At 44.4% G+C, this 19,514-nt stretch overlaps 1 protein-coding gene across 2 annotated transcripts in view; it reads left to right on the forward strand.

The window, feature by feature from the left end:
• LOC137521513 (T-cell surface glycoprotein CD3 gamma chain-like) overlaps positions 1-14,342 on the forward strand; it is a 40,610-nt gene extending 26,268 nt beyond the window's left edge. For both annotated transcript variants that reach the window (XM_068240868.1, XM_068240870.1), the window contains 4 exons: positions 1,884-2,081; positions 4,694-4,825; positions 7,241-7,284; positions 12,708-14,342. In XM_068240868.1, coding sequence (XP_068096969.1) covers positions 1,884-2,081; positions 4,694-4,825; positions 7,241-7,284; positions 12,708-12,776 — 443 coding nt within the window. In that variant the 3' untranslated portion in view covers positions 12,777-14,342. The remainder of the gene's footprint in view (positions 1-1,883; positions 2,082-4,693; positions 4,826-7,240; positions 7,285-12,707) is intronic.
• The last annotated feature ends 5,172 nt before the right edge of the window (positions 14,343-19,514 follow it).

Raw genomic sequence — 19,514 nt, forward strand, 5'->3', positions numbered from 1 at the left:
GCTGGTTAGCAAAGGATCGAGGTGGCGTGGGAGGATGGCAAGGGAGCTATTGGCCTGAAGGGGGTTGGTGGGAGCCCCAGGTATGTATACATTCTTTTTTTTTTCCTTATCAAGTTTCCTTTAAAGACAGAATTCAGGGGAGAATATGCGCATGTGTGGCATGCGGGCAGACATTGCAGAGCAGGAGGATGGGTGCAGGGGGAGCGCGTCCATGCGCGTAGCGGGGAGCATGGCTTGCATGCCGGGCAAGGTGGTGGTGAGGGGGATCACGGTTAAGCCCTAGCGCCCGTTTTAAACGGGTGGGCTGAATGCCTAGTTAGTAATGATAGGCGTCTGAGTGCAAATAGTTTAGCTTTAAGCCTAAATTTACTTTAGCTCAGCCTAAAAAGTTGACATTTACCATTGTGAGTACTGCCGGTGATTTGTGCTGGTTGGTTGATACTGCTGGTTAGTTGAGGTCCGGGAAACTGGGACTCTACTGTAATAACAGCCAGGGATGTCCTTCAATGCAAAGGAAGCATCCAAGCTTACTTTAAAGGGTCACTTAAGCCAACTGAAAAAAATGAGTTTTACTCACCTGGGGCTTCTACCAGCCCCCAGCAGCAGTCTGGTGCCCACGTAGACTCGCTCCAATGCTCCTGGCCCCACCAGCAGCCACTTCCGGTTTTGGTGACAGGAGCCGACAGGCCGGGAACGCGAGTGATTTTTCACGTTCCTGGCCGTAATAGCGCCCTCTATGCTGCCATATGCTTAAGTGTGCACAGAAGGATTGCTATATGCTTAAGTGTCCCTTTAAATGCAGAAAATACATGAGCAGTGTTGCCAACTCATCCCTTTAATTACTGACACATATGAATTATACAGGTTTTGTGGCTAGGTAGATGCAGTTAAAGCACTGATTATGTGCAAATATCTCCAACCTGTATAACTTAGATGTGTCAGTAATTAAAGGGGTGAGTTGGCAACACTGTACATGAGAGATGACAAGACAAATAACATTTATATTGGACTCAAAGCGCCAGAGCTGCAGCCACTAGGACTTGCTCTATAGTGAGTGTCAGTTAATGTTAGGTAGTCTTGCCCAAGGTCTCCTGAATAGGTGCTGGCATACTGATTAAGAGGAGCTGAGATCTAAATCCAGGTCTTCTGTGTCAGAGGCAGAGCACTTAACATTACACTATCCAGCCACTGCTGACTTGCACCTACAGGCATGGGGTTAGTGCCTAATCCCCCCCAAAAAGCTGAAACGTCTGGGCTTTCCTCTTGTGCCTGTGGGTCCCATTACTCTTTGTTATTTTCTGTTTCTTTTTACTCCCAGTGGAGCATAGGGCATCCGTAAAGACTCTCCATTCAGATCTACTGTATCTGTTCCTATTCTCATGATCTCTTTCCAAGTTTTTCCCATGTTTCTAATGACTTCTTCCACTGATCTTCTCCATGTTTTTCATGGCCTCCCTTACTTCTTGATCCCTGTGGATTCCATTCTAGAGCTCTTCTTACTATAGAGTCCTCTCCCTTCCTGAGTGTGTGGCCTATCCAACTCCACTTCCTCTTTCTTAACGACATTTCAATTGGTAGCTGGTTGATGTTTTTCCACAGTTCTTTATTTGTCACTCTCTCCAGCCATTTAATATCCATAAGTCTCCATAGGCATCACCTGTTCACAAAGATCTGGATTGTTGTTGTAATGGGTTGTGTAACCTTCCAAGTTTTGTTGTTTTTGCTTTTATTTCTCCATATAGGGTACAAGCCTTTGTTCTAGTACTAGATAATGTATGAATCTGAACTTTTTTGAAAAGTTTCCTGGAATAATGTTTAGAGTATATCATAAATGCATATTGTTATCACCAAATTTATTCAAACTTTATTTTCACCTTTGCTAGCAACAGCGACCAATGATAAATTGACGCTGAAATGTCCGTTGCTAGAGAATGCCAACTGGTATAAAGACACTGAAAAACTTCCAGTCCCTCAAAGTACAGTTCTGGAATTAGATTTGTGGAGTGAGCCTCGCGGTGTCTACTCCTGCTCAACGACTGACTACAGTGACAGCATCCCACATATTGATGTGTACGTGAGAAGTAAGTATATATTTTCTTTTATATTCACGTGTGGGGACTTTGCACATTAGTACATTATAGCAGTGTGTATACATGAGATAATACTGGTTTACCAATCATCTATAGTGTTCCTCATACTTTTTAGTATTTTTTTTTTCAATGTAAATATTGTGTATGTCACAAAGTATATTTGCTCTACCTATTTATACACTGCTTACTTTGCTCACAACACTTGGGGCCCACTTCCACTGTCTCGCGTGCAATTTGAGTATGCAGGCTTGCGGTTTTAATGCAGAATTGTGAAAATGCATGCCTTTTATGCACATTTTGAATGCTAACACAGAACAGTGATCAGATCACATAAGTATCTGGCTTTCGGATGGGCCCATACCCTAAGGTCTGTTGCCTTACGGGCAATTTTAGATGAACACTGTGTTTTTTGACTGTGGGTGGAAATTCATACCAGATGAACATAATAACTGCATGTATATGGAGCCTGATCTAAAAGATTGCAAATTGCTATCCTTTGGCTTAGAGCCAGCCTCCAAATGCTATCCGGGGTACAATGTGATCATATCCTGACTGGCGTGTTATGTGCCCACAAAATACTGAGAAAATGGATTCCATGGCTTTATGCACATCAGGAACTGCTACCAGCTCCAATGTAATGAAAGGTGAACAGTACATGTGCATGCAGATCTCCCAGTGCATTACTGGGTATTGCACTGCATCTTTTAAGAAAAAAAAAAAACACATATAAGTTGATAAATACTTGCTCTACTTACATAACATTGGTATTGCACTGTCCACATTTAGTTTTTTTTATTGTTTTATAGTAAAAAAAGAGAAAATCCTTCTTAGGATTTTCCATTTTGACTGTGTCTATCTTGAAGCCAATCCTGACATAATTTCCTCCCACAGGCCCAGTGCACACCGAGCGGATCCGCCGGCCGTATCCGCCTGAAAATCCGCATGGCTAATGTATCTCTATGGACTGGTGCACACCGGCGGTTTGAGGTTTTTAGCAATCCGCAAACGTGCCTCTTGCTGCACGTTTGCGGTTTGCTAAAAACCTCAAACCGCCGGTGTGCACCAGCCCTTAGAGATACATTAGCCACACGGATGCTGATGCGGATGGCGGATCTCATACAAAATCCGCTCGGTGTGCACCCAGCAAATATCGGCTCTCTGCTCCCAGAACCGCTAGCGTTTTGACGAGCTGCTAGCGGTTTTGGTGTGCACTGGGCCTTACTCTGTCTGTGTATCATTGCCCTCCCTCCTCCCAATCTTCAGACACTCCCAACCATCTCTGCAATAGAAAGTGCATTGCCTCTGAAAAGGCTTGGTGTTTCACAGCATCAGAACTTTGTTTTTCTTATCCAAGCCTCATTTTTTGGCTGCACAGAAGCTAAGCTCCGCCCCATCAAAGAAAACTGCCCGGGCATTTTTTCCGATACTGTGCAAAGCATGATGGTATTTCTGATGTTGTTGTTCTCGTTGCCTAGTAACTGGGAGGGGTGATCAGGACACAGGGCAGTTGGAACTGTGTCTCATGCTTCCTGTCACATCCTTTCAACCAAAAAGATGGCTGCCACCATGAAATCACAAACATTTGCCTGTTCTTTTAAAACAGGGTGGTTAAGAAATTACATTACCTACCAATTTTAATTAATATAACTAAAGTAACTTAAAGAGAATCTGTATTGTTAAAATCGCACAAAAGTAAACATACCAGTGCGTTAGGGGACATCTCCTATTACCCTCTGTCACAATTTCGCCGCTCCTCGCCGCATTAAAAGTGGTTAAAAACAGTTTTAAAAAGTTTGTTTATAAACAAACAAAATGGCCACCAAAACAGGAAGTAGGTTGATGTACAGTATGTCCACACATAGAAAATACATCCATACACAAGCAGGCTGTATACACCCTTCCTTTTGAATCTCAAGAGATCATTTGTGTGTTTCTTTCCCCCTGCAGCTATCTTCCACTGAAGTGTCAGGCTTTTTCTTCCTGCAGAGTGCAGACAGCTCTGCCTGTATGTAATTCCTCAGTATGTGAAAGCCCAGCCAGCTCATAGGAGGATTTATCCAGCTTGTAAAAGATAAGAGAGAAGAGAGAAGCTGCCCTAATCTAAATAACACACAGGCAGTGTGCAGAGAGGGGCCTGGAGGGGGGAGATGCATCACAGAACCACAACACTGAAGAACTTGGCAGCCTTCCAGAGACAGGCTGACAAGTCTGACAAGAGAGAGATAAGTTGATTTATTACAGAGATGGTGATAGTAGAACGTTCTGCAGTAAGCCAGAACACATTAGAATAGCTTTTGGAACTTGTAGGATGATAAAAAACAGGATGCAATTTTTGTTACGGAGTCTCTTTAATGACAGTGTGTTTCTTTAGGCTGAAGTTCCTCTTTCAGTCACTTTTGGCACAAACTAAAAGAAATAAAGTATACAATGAGCTGATTTTTCTCAACATCTTGCACTTAGAAACCAATGATGAAAATGTAATCAATGTACCATAATAACTTCCGAGTGATGATTAAACCTTTATGATACTCCTTTGTAAATGGATAATAGAACAAACAATAATTAACAGTGATTTAATAATAATTTTTATTTTGCTTTTTCAGAGTGTCTCAACTGCGTTGAGATGGATGCTGCAACAATCTCAGGGTTCGTCGTAGCCGATGTGATCATGATTGGCCTTATAGCCATGGCTGTATATTTTGTGTCTGGTTCGGAGACGCGAAGACCTGGGCGAGGTTAGATTATACAGAAATGCATAAATAATACAAATAATAATAATTATGGATTGTACTATGCAAACCAGATTGTGGTGTACCGATAACAGTCAGACGCAATTTTCATCTTTTTAAAATTGAAAAAGAAATAAAAAATTCATGATTAATTATTTTTGAAACAACCAATGAAGAATGTATTTGACAACATTTTAGATGTATAAACTGACAAAGAAGGTTTTTGTACCGTAGTAAACTGATTGGAAGGTAAGCGACCCTTTTTCATTATGCTAAAGGTACTCAGTCTCAGGGGATTGAGAACAGGTAAATGGCAGTACACAGTCCAAATTCGCAGAGGCAGTGCAATGGTAGTGTGTATGCCTGGAGGAGAAACGTGAGGAGATGAATTGCACTTCACTGGGTATTGAGGATCACTGGAAACATTTAATGGCGCATCAGCTTACTGCGTTGAGGCAGCTTAAAGTGGATCTGAATTCTTTGCCCTAACACGTAGGCTGCTTTTACAGTGGGACGTTACAGGCGCACGTTAGAGCAGCCTGTAACGCAGCCCAAATCACAGTAATGAAAAATCAATGGGCTTTTCACAGTGCCCACGTTGCGTTACAGTGTAATGCTGGACGTTCAAAGAAAGTGCAGCATGCTGTGCGTTATAGGTGGTTTTAGCTGCGTTAGACTGTTTGCACATGCTCAGTAAGGGGAGAGTCCGCTATTGTTCCTAGCCACATGGCTAATTAATATTCACTGCACTGTAGTGTTGTCCAGATCATGAATTATTCGGATCTTTGATCCGGATCTTTTTTGTGAGTCAAATCATCCGGATCATCACAATGAAGGATTCGGTTCACAGTAGATGTCAGGAAGAAACAGGAACTGCAGCTTCTGTGCACAAGCACAATCTTCCTGCTGCATCACTCCCTTCCCCATTAGCACCCTCAATCAGGGCCGGCCCTAGACTTTTTGCCGCCTAAGGCAAAATTAGAAAAAAATTGCCGCCCCGTCCGTGGGTGGGAGGGCCGCCGAGCTGGAGGGGTAGCGGGCAGGAAGGGGGTATTGGGCCTAGCGGTGGGGAGGGGGGTCGGACCCCCCCCCCCCCTCCCTCGCCTTGTTCCCCAGATCTGCACTCCCCTACAGCTTTAAAAAGTGAAGTACCAGCTCTATGATTAAGAGGCAACGGGCGGGGATCACTCACCTTTTCCACGTTCCATCGTGCGCTTCACTGACGTCACTTCCTGCAACGCCGTCCCTTTACAATACAGTGGGTAGCTTTGCAGGAAGTGACGTCAGTGGAGCGCACGCTGGAACGCGGAAAAGGTGAGTGATCCCCGCCCATTGCCTCTTAATCATAGAGCTGGTACTTCACTTTTAAAGCTGGAGGGGAGCGCAGATCGGGGGACCCAGGCGAGGAAGGGGGGTCCAACCACCCTCCCCACCGCTAGGCCCAATACCCCCTTTCTGCCCGCTACCCCTCCAGCTCAGCGGGCGGCCCCCCGCACTAATAGACAGGCGGGTGCCGCCCCCCCAGAAATGCCGCCTGAGGCAAATGTTTTACCCCGCCTCATGAGCTGGCCGGCCCTGCCCTCAATGTGCCTTCATTCTCCTGCACCTCTCACTCTGCTGCACCCCTGCTTCCTGCTTCCCTAGTAAAATGATTCAAATATACGGTTCAAAGATCCGGATCTTTTCAATGATCCGATTCGAATCATTGAAAAGATCCGGACTTCCCAGGATAGCACCAAGAGCCTCATAACGCAGCTCAATCTGACGTCCAACTTCAACACCACCATGCGTTGCGTTAGGGGCACGTTATGCGACCTTAAGGTCCCCTAAAACGCAACGTCTTGGTGTGAAAGAGGCCTTTTACAACAGCATAATAACCTTTAAAGAAAAATATTTCTTTGTTTACAGCTGATACAAATCCTGCAATGAATCTGCAGTGTGTCTACTTTCTTCTTTCATGGATACAGATATATTGTTAACATCCTGTGTCTACATATTAGCTGCTCTGCTGTGCCAGGGGAGATTCCTGAGCTGAAACAGCTGAGAGATCAAATTACGGTGGTGATTAGTCATAGATGCGGGGGAATTAGGCATTCTAAACTCTCTAAATACATACAGGGTGCATTTCTCTATTTTCCTTCTGTCCTGTGCAAGAGTTCAGGTCCACTTTAACCCCTACGGTTGGGCTCAAAGAGGAACTTTACTGAATATAATTTGAATAAAATGTCTTATTTGTTTGTTCAATATTTCTTATGTAGTCAGTGTTTGCCCATTGTAGAGGGACCAGGGAACTGAATAAGGAGGGAGGGAGGTGGCCACTAGACACTGAGGTTGGCCCGTGACTTCGTCTCAGTTTTCAATCTAGGCCCGCTGTGAATTTGAGTTTGACTGATATGTTTCATTTTTTTGTTTCACCTGCAGGTTCTGATAAACAAAATTTGATTGAAAGTGAACCAGATTATCAGGTGAGTGTGAATACTGACAATAAAATGGCGCTTTTCTTATTATTCCTTAAAGTGTAAAAAAAAAAAGACATGCTTGTTTTCCTTATGCTGGGTACACATGATACGTTTTTCTGCTCGATAGATAATTCCCGACATGTCCAATATTCCTTCCAATCGATTCTGCGCTCGATTTCTCATAGAAGTGAATGGAAAAAGATAAGAAAAATGAGCGGAAGAAAATCAAGTGCAGAATCTAACGTGAAAAACGATCGGGTGGAAAATCGAGCGGAAAAAACGTATCGTGTGTACCCAGCATTACAGCCAGCTGTAGTCTGTTAGTATTCTTTTTACTAACTATACAGTCTTGATTGCCCAATCCTGTCAAGATTATATCAAGACTGTATAGTCGATTGTATTGTCAATGGGCACCTTAAGTGTTCTTTCTCCTCCCGATACCTGACCTGTATTATTTTTCTTTTAGCCTGATTTTATACTGAGTCATGGGAAATGCTTGTACAGACTATCCACTGAGTACTATTTCTTGTCCAAACAATTCTCTTTTCTCCTTGGCACCTGAGTCTGATAAATCCTTCAGAATCTGTTGAGTAATGAATAGAGTTGTGATAATCAGATGACAAAGAAAGAGTATATATTTTAATTACTGAATGCAATAAACATAATGCATTACACAACATTTATGCTGGGTACACACATTGCGATTTCCCGCTCGATCCGCGGGATCGATCAGAATCGATTCGATTATTTCCGACATATTCGTTCAGGTTTCGATCGATACAGCCATCGATTTTGCATGTTAAGTATGCAAAATTGACGGCTGTATCGGTCGAAACCTGAACGAATATGTTGGAAATAATCAAATCGATCCTGATCGATCCCGCGGATCGAGCGGGAAATCGCTACGTGTGTACCCAGCATAATGGTTATGGTGCCATCTACCTTTCAAGCATCTCATTATTTTACTTTCAGGTCCAGAAAACTGAAACATACATAGATATCATTCAGCATGCTGCTTTCTGCATTACTTTTCCGCATCTGCAGATGTTACTGTTTGCCCACTTCCTGCACATCTCATCTCAGGAGATAAGCAGTGATAATTTCTTATGTGAATGATGTCTCAGGCTCTTGCAATGCATTAAAGCACACTTGACGTGAGACACCTATTGTGACTGCTATTTGTATTTCCTTATAAACCATACCAGTTGTCTGGCATTCCTGTTGATCTCTTTGGCTGCAGGAGTATCTGGCTCACACCGCTAAAACAAGCATGCAGGTAATCCAGTCAGACTTTAGCCTGAAACATCTGATCTGCATGCTTGTTCAGGATCTATGGCTAGATCAAGGAGGCAGCCAGGATACTGGTATTGTATAAAAGGAAATAAATATGGCAGCCTCCATAACACTCATTTCAGGTGTCCTTTAAGATCCCCCTTAAAGGGAACCAGAGACAAAGCACCCTCATGTATTTTACCATATATATCAGTGGGAACACTAGAGAAAACACCTACCCTGCTCTCTGTTTCATTATTTACTGTTCAGATTGCTTCTCATCAGCCCAGATAAAATCCCCGACTGAGCATTCAGTCTGGCTTTTTTCAGGAATCTTTATAGCCGAGTCTGTCTTCTGTGCTGTCTTTTTAAGCCCAAGCATGCCCCCTTGTGGCTCTGCTCGGGAATCATTATAGCTGAGTCATTATAGCAAAGCCAGACTGAATGCTCAGTCAGGGATTTTATCTGGGCTGATAACAAGCAGACTGAGCAGTGAAGGATGAAACAGAGAGCAGGGTAGGTGTTTTCTCTAATGTTCCCACTGATATATATGGTAAAATACATGAGGATGCTTTGTCTCTGGTTCACTTTAAGTAGAGTGACCAGATTTTTGTGGTATCAACCTGGGACAGGGCGGCACGCCGAAAAATGTGATGGCTGCACGGCACCGAAAAATGGGCGTGGCCATGACATTGTATGGGCGGAGCTAACGTAATGATGTAACAGCGAGGCATAAGAAAGCAGTGTTTACGCCATGATGTGGTCAAACGAGGATTCGCATCATGGGTGTGCAGAAACTGTGTGATGTTATTTAATAGTATACGGTAACCCCAAAGCAGCAAACATAGCCAACTATGACCATTAAATAATAAATGCAGCAACAGTTACCCCAGACACCAGAAAATAAACGCAATGTGGGCAACATGTCAGCACAAAATAAACGCAATGTGGGCAACATTTCACCAGAAAATAAAACGCAATGTGGCCACATTTTAGCAGTAAATAACGCAATGTGTGCAGCATGTCAGCAGTAAATAGCGCAATGTGTGCAGCATGTCAGCAGTAAATAACGCAATTTGGGCAGCATGTCAGCAGTAAATAGCGCAATGTGTGCAGCATGTCAGCAGTAAATAGCGCAATGTGTGCAGCATGTCAGCAGTAAATAACACAATGTGTGCAGCATGTCAGCAGTAAATAACACAATGTGTGCAGCATGTCAGCAGTAAATAACACAATGTGTGCAGCATGTCAGCAGTAAATAGCACAATGTGTGCAGCATGTCAGCAGTAATTAACGTAATTTGGACAACATGTCAGCAGTAAATAACGCGATTTGGACAACATGTCAGCAGTAAATAACGCAATTTGGACAACATGTCAGCAGTAAATAACGCAATTTGGACAACATGTCAGCAGTAAATAACGCAATTTGGACAACATGTCAGCAGTAAATAACGCAATTTGGACAACATGTCAGCAGTAAATAACGTAATTTGGACAACATAACACCTGCAAAGAAAAAAGAATTTACTCACCTGACAGAAGTCCCCTCACGCGGCCGGCCTCTGGCGCGCTGCTTCCCCGGACCATCTCACTCCTCCTGCAGCCTCCCGCACTGGAATAGCAGGGCTACGGGAAGATGGCGCCCGAAGCCCTGTACTGGAGACACAAATAGTCTCCAGTACAGGGCTTCGGCAGCCATCTTCCCATTGCCCTGCTCTGCCTGCCGCCAGAAGACTATGCAGGCTGGAGCGGGGCTGCGGGCTTATCAACTCGCGCGGCGTCTAATAGACGCCGTTGCCAGTTGCAATTACGGTGGCCAGCGTCCGAGGCCGGGATGTCCCGCTGCCGAAAGCGGGACGCTTCTTGGGACGCAAGGCATCCTGGGACAGCGGACCCCGAAGGCGGGACTCGTCCCGGCTACAGCGGGACGTATGGTCACCGTACTTTAAAGGTTACCTTCGCACTGTTCAAAATTTACAAACGGCGAGGGGGGGGGGGGGAGCAGGCATGTGTAGGAGGCTCGCCTCATGCCCACCGCTCCCCCCCCCCCCCCCCAGTTCTCCTCTGCCCCCCTCTGTTATCTTCTAGAGCCCCCCCTCCCCAGCTATTTCTGCGTCGGCAGGGTCAATGAGCAGTGTGCAGGTGCTGCCCGGCAATGCATGTCCTGGATCGTGCGCCTGCAGCCGGGAGCGCATGTGCACTATGTAGTTGTGACGTAGGGGGATGTGCATCACTGGGCAATGCTTGCACATTGCTCACCGACCCTCCCGACCCAGAAGTGGCTACCCAGGGGAGGGGGGGGGGAGCAGGCATGTGTAGGAGGCTCGCCTTATGCCCACCGATTCCCCCCCCCCCCCCAGTTCTCCTCTGCCCCCCTCTGTTATCTTCTAGAGCCCCCCCTCCGCAGCTATTTCTGCGTCGGGAGGGTCAATGAGCAGTGTGCAGGTGCTGCCCGGCAATGCATGTCCTGGATCGTGCGCCTGCGGCCGGGAGCGCATGTGCACTATGTAGTTGTGACGTAGGGGGATGTGCATCGCTGGGCAATGCCTGCACATTGCTCACCGACCCTCCCTACCCAGAAGTGGCTACAGGGAGGGGGGGGGGGTATTAGAACATAGAGGGGAACGGGGGGGGAGTGCTGAGCATGAGGAGAGCTTCCTACTCAGGCCTGCTCCACCCCTTTTTAAAATTTTGAACAGCGCTAAAGAATCCTTAAATAACATCTACCTGGACTTACAAATGTATTGTTAAACATGTATGAAAATGTCGTCAGAAAATAACATTTATTATGATTTTCATGTGATTACATGCATGCTAACTTCAGCCTGTCATACCCAGGGGCATAACAATAGTCTCTGCAAGGGATGCAGCTGCAGAGGGGCCCTTAGGGGGAGAAGCCTGAGGGGGGCCCTCCAGGGTCACTTTAAGGGAAGGAGGGGGGTGTAGTGCAGGAAGGGTGAGCAGCAGCCGGGAAGGGGGCCCGACTCCCACTATTTCCCACTCTCTCTCACCTTGGGCTATCATCAGCGCTCCAGCAATGACAGCTGGGGGGCCCCATCCAAAGGTTTGCAGGGGGGCCCAGTAATTTCTAGTTACTCCCCTGGTCATACCATAAGCCATTTTCTCTCTGTTGCCTGTTATACAGCAGAAATAGATAAGGCCTGTCGTGCCAAGGCAAGTTTGGGCTAGATATCATAGAAGTTCATCACTGAAGCGGAAAAACTGACCTGTATTTCTTGCAAACAATATGATGATACTGGTAATCAGGGTTTGCAACCTTTCCTGAGTCAGATCAGAGCATAGCGAGGGCTGCTGTTAGTGATAACCAGTTTGATTCCAGGTGCACACAGGAGGAATCTTTCACATGGGAGGCTGAAGGCAGAGAATTCGCAGCCTGCTTGCTGCTGCCACATGTGAATGCACTGTCCTTACACTAACAGTTTCATTTAGTCTTTTCAAGTAAAATCTAGAGGAAAATCTAGACACAAACTAATGAAGGCACTAACCCTTCACCATTAAACAAGGCTAGATTTTCCCAGAAGACAAAGTAGGGACGTGCCTAGGCGTGGCTGGGGCTAAACAGCGAAGCAGGTGGTTTTGGTGCACTGCACTGAGCCGATGTAGCAGTAATGTTATACTGCGTGGTGCGGTAAGGGTAATTCGCGGCTCCAGCGATCGCCAGACCCCAAAGTACATCTCACTCTGAGTCGCGACGACTCGAAGGGGGGGAAATAGTATTTTTTGTTGCCAGGTAGCGGAAGCAGGGTGAGCTGTGATTCGGCACCCAGCTCACTGGTGGTGGTGGTGGTGGTGTACATAAACAAATGCCTAAACTGCCAATATGGCCTTCCCTTTTTCCAATGCTTGCTCTCCCACCTCCCAGTTTGGTTGCACCTATATTGGCTTTTGTATGCCACTGTCGCACTTTATTCTTTATTTCAGCATAAGTATTTTTTTTCCTATTCATCAACAAGCGGGTATGTCTGCTCAACATTAGGCTTTCTGTGCCCATAGGCTCTAGAGATGCCAATCCGGCCTCGGAAATGGCAATGAAAAGTTTTGGCTGGAGTTACACTTGAAGTTACTTATTGTATTTTTACTGTTACCAATATGGAGGACATTGTTGTTTATTGCTTGTTTTCTTTCCCTTCACAGAGACTGGGACCACGTCAGAATGATCCATACAGTGTGCTGGCTTCACGTCAAAAAAGGAATGCTATCTAATTATGCACAGTCCCCAAAATGCTTGTGCTGAAAATAGTTTTGCCTTTAAGTGATATTCCACTTTCGTTAGAAGAATTTTGTAGACACACTGCCACACCAGTCATTTGGAATCTTAATGTTATTAAACATGAGCTATCCTTTTCAGTTTGCACCCAGCTACAAAAGCCTGAGAGCCGTTCACACTTAGGCCCCTTTTACACTTAATCAGTTGCTCTCAGTTATAACTGAAAGGACAACAGATTTTCAAAGTAATGCCCATGTTTTCCCATGGCACTGTTCACACTACGCATTTTAACTGAAAGCTTTTTTATAATGCACTGCTATGGAGAAGAAAAAAAATGCATACCAGCTGATTAAGTGTAAACGTACCCAGTTACATTGCATAAAAATGCTGCATCCCATTGCAGAAGCAGTGGTGTAAGTACAAATCACGGGGCCCCCCAGCGAAACTTTGATGGGACCCTCCAATGTTCATACCCCTTCCCTTGCCTCCCCTTTTTGCCCTTCATGGCCTTGGTGCCCATCTCACAAGGGCCATAATACAAATGTGGCCATCATAATCTTCACACCCGTAACAAGTATAGCCACAAAAACACCTGATCTGAAGTACAGTGCTCTGTATCACAGGAAGGGAGGGTTAGTAATTGGGGGCTCCCACAGCTCCGGGCTGCTTCCCTCTACTTACGTCCCAACGTAGCAGCAGTGAAGCTGTTGCCCCTGCCTCATTGTATGGTGACACTGCAGAGGTTACATGCGCTGCAACCTTTTGGGAACGGGGCGGTGCGATTGCAGAAGAATCGCACTGCAACGAACTGTTTGAAGTGGGAAGGAGCCTAAAATGGCCTATAAGTACAAATAGCTGTGTTTTCTGTACATGCGTTATCTCGTCGTGTGTCATTTGGGTGCAGGGAGAAGCCAAGGGACTTCTCTTCCTGCGATAGGTAATCTCGGATGACCTTATTGTCCCCTTAGGATGTGTAATTCTGGCTCTGGCTATTGCCGGCACCCGAATTACAGTATTTATACTGTTATTTGAGCTTCGCCACTATATCCGTAATTAACATTACAGCCTATGGTGGTCCCAAAATCCAGTATCGGGCACCAAAGTGGCCTGCTTCTGTGTTTTCTGGCTACGAAATCAGGCATTTTTTTTTAAATTGTGTCTAAAGTTTGTCCTGAGTAGAGTAAGCGATTTTTGCAAAACTATACCGGTCTGTGCCTCTGGCAGAGAGGGTTAACTCTTGTCACCTCTTGCCGCTACACTGCATATTGCTCTACATCACCAGCAGTGAAATCAATCAGCCAACATACACACTCAACAGCCATTGTGGTGAAACTCATGCGGCAAGGCTGAGATATAATTTAAGGAAAACATCTACAAATCTTTAAATATTTTTTTTTAATAATATACATATCTGAATTGAGAGATTGTTTTTTTTTTTTTTAATCAACTAATGTGGAATAGTCTTTTAAAGGTTGTGCTTTGCATATTTCACAAGTTAACTTGTAGAACATTCTGCATTTTTTTTATTCTGTGCTAATTAAAAGATTGGAGAACAGCAGAAATCTTGTGTTGTCATCTTAAGGGTGGAGGGAACTCCTAGCTATGACCGTGACAGCTGAGAAACAATCTTGCCAGTCTAGTTTAAATATAAAGATGTTCATTTCAATTTACAGAGGGAATAAAGGTGAAATATGAGATAGTAATTGTGAAGGATTCGCCATTCACACGAAAGGAAACGGTCAAAGACTTGCTCCAGAGTTCCCCTTACATTTGAGTTTGGCTTAGAAAGTAAGTGTTCTATTAGTCATGGCATTCTAGGCCTTTCAATAGGAAATGGTTGTTTACTAGGGGGGCAGCCCTGGCCTCCAAAGACTTTTCTATTTCTTCCTGATGCAAAGCTTGGTGTAACTTGAATTCTTAAAACAGAAGGATATTTGCAATAATTCAGCTATAAGTGAACATTTGTGGTTACCCACAATGCCCTACTACTGAATATGCAAATTATCCCTTTTCGTCCTTGTTAAGCCAGGCAAGCATCCAGAACTGCTGCTGTATAGCAAGCCTATAGCTTTTAATGTTACACAGCCATATCAACCCCACATGTAGACAGCCTGTTTCAGACTTTTGGTCCTCATCAGTACATGGGAGGGATTGATAAGGCTGTATGAAATAAACCCATTACCTCTTCCTGGCTTTTCAGGGATGCACAGTCTCAGATCTGAGGATCACGGAAAAGCCAGGAAGGGTCATAAACAGCCAAACGCAACATCCCCCATATTCTATAAACAGGAAGATCAGCCTGAATTCAGCTAGTAATAAACAATAACAGTTCTTTATCAGAATTCTATATTTTCATTTATGATAACTGCACAAAAAACAAGTAGCTCTGTCACTGGGTAAAATATGAACGTTCCAAACCAACAATCGTAGTGGTAGCACCTTCTGCCACAGAGATAGGGATTCTCTGTTATAAAACATAATGACTACACCGTGTTTGATACCTATGAACACCAGAGAACCTGATGAATCCATAATTATTCGCATCAACACTGCCTGCTGTATTGCCACAGAGATATAATATTTACAGACATTTCATATCTCTTTCTGCTCTAATGAGGGGGACGGAATGCGATCATGTGGCAGAGTCTGCCCATCTCCCATTACAATCTCCACCGCAGCTGAGAGAGGGTTAAAAGTCTGAACACACAAGCTGCCAATTGTCCTTCAATACTGGCATCTATCTGTTAGCTGATTGGACGCCGGCTAAGCTCCTGTTTACTTTGGACTATTAGTAAGGAAGTTTCTACCAACGTTCTTGGACTTATAATTCCAAAAGACATGGAAATTCCATAGACTGCTCAGACTTTATCCAGTTATTATCTCTACTATATTTTTCCCAATATTTTTTACTATATCAATCTGTTCATTTGAGACATCATTTTTGGCATGTTTCTGTATTCATTTTTATGAACTATTTTGTTATGAAATAAACTATTAAAAATTTGTCTAAGCCCTTATTCTGAATATCCTCTGCAAAGAATCCTGCCTTTTGTGTAGAACGTTACTGTAACTGAATTATTAATATACAGTATATTGTTATATTTAGTAAGGTTGATGAAATAACCCTTTTTCCTACAGGACTAGCGAGAGTCAGCATAGGGTCTTCTAACACTGATTTTATCGTTTGTACATACAATTAAAATTCTATTGTGTGTTGACTCATCAACCAATTAAAAAGGTTGTCTGCAGTGTTAAATCCCTTCGGAATACGCTCAGAATACCTTCAGAGGGCTGAATGGTAATCTGTGACAAAGGGAACAAGAAATTGAAGGGTGATGTCACAGTAATTATCATGGAAAATGTAAAACTTCTTAAAGAACCAGTATGAGGAAATTGTAAAGAGCATGGCGAATGTTAAGGGCTTTAAAAAAAACAAACATTTTGTAGTGTTTGGATTACCTCTTGGATGTTTGGAGGTGTTTTACTGAACCATGTTTTCAAAATATTACTTCTAGTTGCCATAAAAATAAAGTTGACCATAGGATGAATTTTGTAATTTGAGAGGCAACTCTGGTCACCCTCAGGACTGGTAGCCAACATAGCCAAGCTGGATGGTTTGGAGGATGGTGTGACCCATAACAGTATTGATAAAGCAGAATGTATTAATCCAAAAGAAATAAGTAATGAATGGAATGTTCAGAGTCCATGAAGCAGTTTGGCTGCAGGAAGCCCACACTTTGGGCAGGAGACTGTGGTGTTGAGCATATAAGGTATAGCAAATCTGATAAATGCATGGTGAACCATTTTGAAGAGCTGCTCAAACCATGCACTGCACAGGAGACTTTTTTTTTAACTCGATTGAAGGATTTTAGTAATAGTTCTGAAGTAATCAGGGATTTGAGCCTTAGATCATCCCTTTGATAGGCCTAGCAGAGGGTGTGTCTTGTTGGTTCTGACCAGCATGGAATTGTTAGATGATAGTAAGGAGTTGCCCTGTTTAGCAGTTTTGGTTAATAACACAAAACAGAGAATCTAGTATTTCCAATTATGCTAGTTGGTACGTTGGACTTTAAAGCTGTGTATCTGATTGAACTAGAGCCAAGCGCGAGAAGCAGGGGCGTAGCAATAGGGGTTGCAGAGGTAGCGACCGCATCGGGGCCCTTGGGCCAGAGGGGCCCCGAAGGGCCCTCCCTCAACTACAGTATTAGCTCTCTATTGGTCCTGTGCTCATAATAATAACTTCAATAGATACTTTGAATAGTGGTAATCCTTAAACTGTTTCCCATCCTTTTCTTGCACCTTTTTGGTTAATAACACAAAACAGAGAATCTAGTATTTCCAATTATGCTAGTTGGTACGTTGGACTTTAAAGCTGTGTATCTGATTGAACTAGAGCCAAGCGCAAGAAGCAGGGGCGTAGCAATAGGGGTTGCAGAGGTAGCGACCGCATCGGGGCCCTTGGGCCAGAGGGGCCCCGAAGGGCCCTCCCTCAACTACAGTATTAGCTCTCTATTGGTCCTGTGCTCATAATAATAACTTCAATAGTGGTAATCCTTAACAAACTGTTTCCCATCCTTTTCTTGCACCTCTGACACTGTAGTTGCCCTTGGCAGGTTTTGGTGCGCCGTATCAATTGTTACGTATAGAGTGCTTGGGGGGACCCCATTGTAAAACTTGCATCGGGGCCCACCGCTCCTTAGCTACGCCACTGGGCCGAGAAGGAATTTTTTATATAGTTTGGGCTTCTGAAAACTCATATACCGGTAACTGTTTCCTATACGAGTTAATAAGATAAAAAAATAGTATGCATAGGTAAGTGATGAGGCATTTCAGTGTGAGGTGCATGACTGAGTTAGTGATAACAGAAAACATTTTGTGGAGAAGCCTAGAGTCTTTGCAACAAAGTCCTATGAAATTTGAGTGTCCTGGAATAGAGTATTCAGAAGCAGGGAATGGTCAGTTTCAGGGCTAGATTTCTGGAAAGGCCCAGGCCTTGCGTGGCTGCAGCCCTAGGGGGTCACCTGGACATGAAAGAGGTATTGCTGCATATGAAAGAGGCTAAAAATGGGGAGCAACAGAAGTAGGGAACCTGATGCCCAAGGGAGCTGTTCATGAAAAAAAAGGGCTTCAGTACATGGATGTTACACATGGAATGGGATGTTGTTGCTCCCCTTTCATGTGCAGAAGCACCCCGCTTCTGCACATGAAAGGGGAGCAACAACATACTTGGCCTAGGGGCAGAAAAAGCCTGAATCCGGCTTTGGTCAGTTTGTATAAGCCTAAACCCCATTCAAGAACATATCTCAGTAGGGCAAAAATGTTAATTTGTTTAAGATTCAAGAATAAAAGTCTTCCTTTATATCTTGTAGTCTGAAGTTTGGCAGAGTTTGACCTCCGAGGTATTGTGACAGTCTGAATAAAATGAGTGATAAATCTGTATTTCCCAGAACGTCATTCGGACAGCACCCCTGGATGAGACCTGTCTCCCTCCCCCACCGTGGACAGGAACTGAAAAAGAAACAATTTGCATAAGCAATAGGCAGCAGTATAAGAGGCAACCACTTACTTCTCTACCTCAGTTTAGTTTCCTGTCCCCGGACGGAGCAGAGGAGAGGTCTCCAGGAGTGCTATCCGTGTCTGAAGGCAGGGGCAACGTGGTCCAGGACTCCCAGAGGAGCTGCGCAGTGAGCAGTGGGGAGTCCTGCAGCGTATGGGAGGCTTCTCCGTAGGTGGCAGCGGACTTATGCGCACATGCGCGCGCATGAAAGAGTTCACTTCCGGGTAACCCGGAAGTAGTCAGAGCGATGGCGTCCCCGCGTGATCTGAGGTCTGCAGCGGCAGGGGCCGCGGCGGAGGAAAGCGATTCAGCACAAGACGCTGAAGAGATTCAAAGCCAGCATGGGCTGTGATTAATTATGCGGCAGGGGCCGCGGCGGTGAGGACGAATCAGCATGCAGCTGATTCACAAAGTTATGTGCAGCTAATTAGATTAATTAAGCAGCAGGGGCTGCAACAATTGGTTTCAGCTGGGTCGGTTGGAATGTATATAGCTGGATGCTATGTCCATGATTCACTTGCTGTTTGTGATCATGGAGGACGCTTCAGGGTCAGCTCCTTTGCAGTCTGCTAAGTCTGGCCAGGACCCCTCTCTGGCAAGTAGATGTAGTACTGGGATACTCCTGCTTGTTTTGATGTGTGTATATGAGAGCCATCAGTAATGGATTGTTTCTTGTTTGTGTTTTTTTATAGCCCAAAAAAACATGACAAGACTGATAAAACTGATAAAGCTGAAAAGTCTGAGAGATCATCTACTCAAACCAGTCAGCATGGTTCTAGCAAGTCTGAGAGAAAATGTGCTACTTGTAGTAATCGTTTATCTTCATCCTCTTCTAAAAAGTTATGTCAGTACTGCACTGAAAAGGTGGTTAAGGACGAATCACCTGTTATATTTAAAGATTTAATGGGCTGGATGCGGGCGGAAATGTCCACTGCTATAAAGGAGATAAAGGAGTCTGCTATTGCTTCTACTTCAGCTGTTCCTTTTGATTTACAGGGAGCTAGCATTGAAATGGATACAATGACTTCCGTTCCTACTCCTACATCACCAGTATTGACAGTATCTCAGCCGATACCTCCTGGGTCTAAGAGACAAAGGAAGGAGAATAATTTGGAAGATTCCGATTTGTCTGAGGGGGAAATTTCTGACTTTGAGGAAATATCTGAAGGAGAGGATG

Source organism: Hyperolius riggenbachi, chromosome 6 (assembly GCF_040937935.1).
Source record: "Hyperolius riggenbachi isolate aHypRig1 chromosome 6, aHypRig1.pri, whole genome shotgun sequence".
Classification (NCBI taxonomy): Eukaryota; Metazoa; Chordata; class Amphibia; order Anura; family Hyperoliidae; genus Hyperolius; species Hyperolius riggenbachi.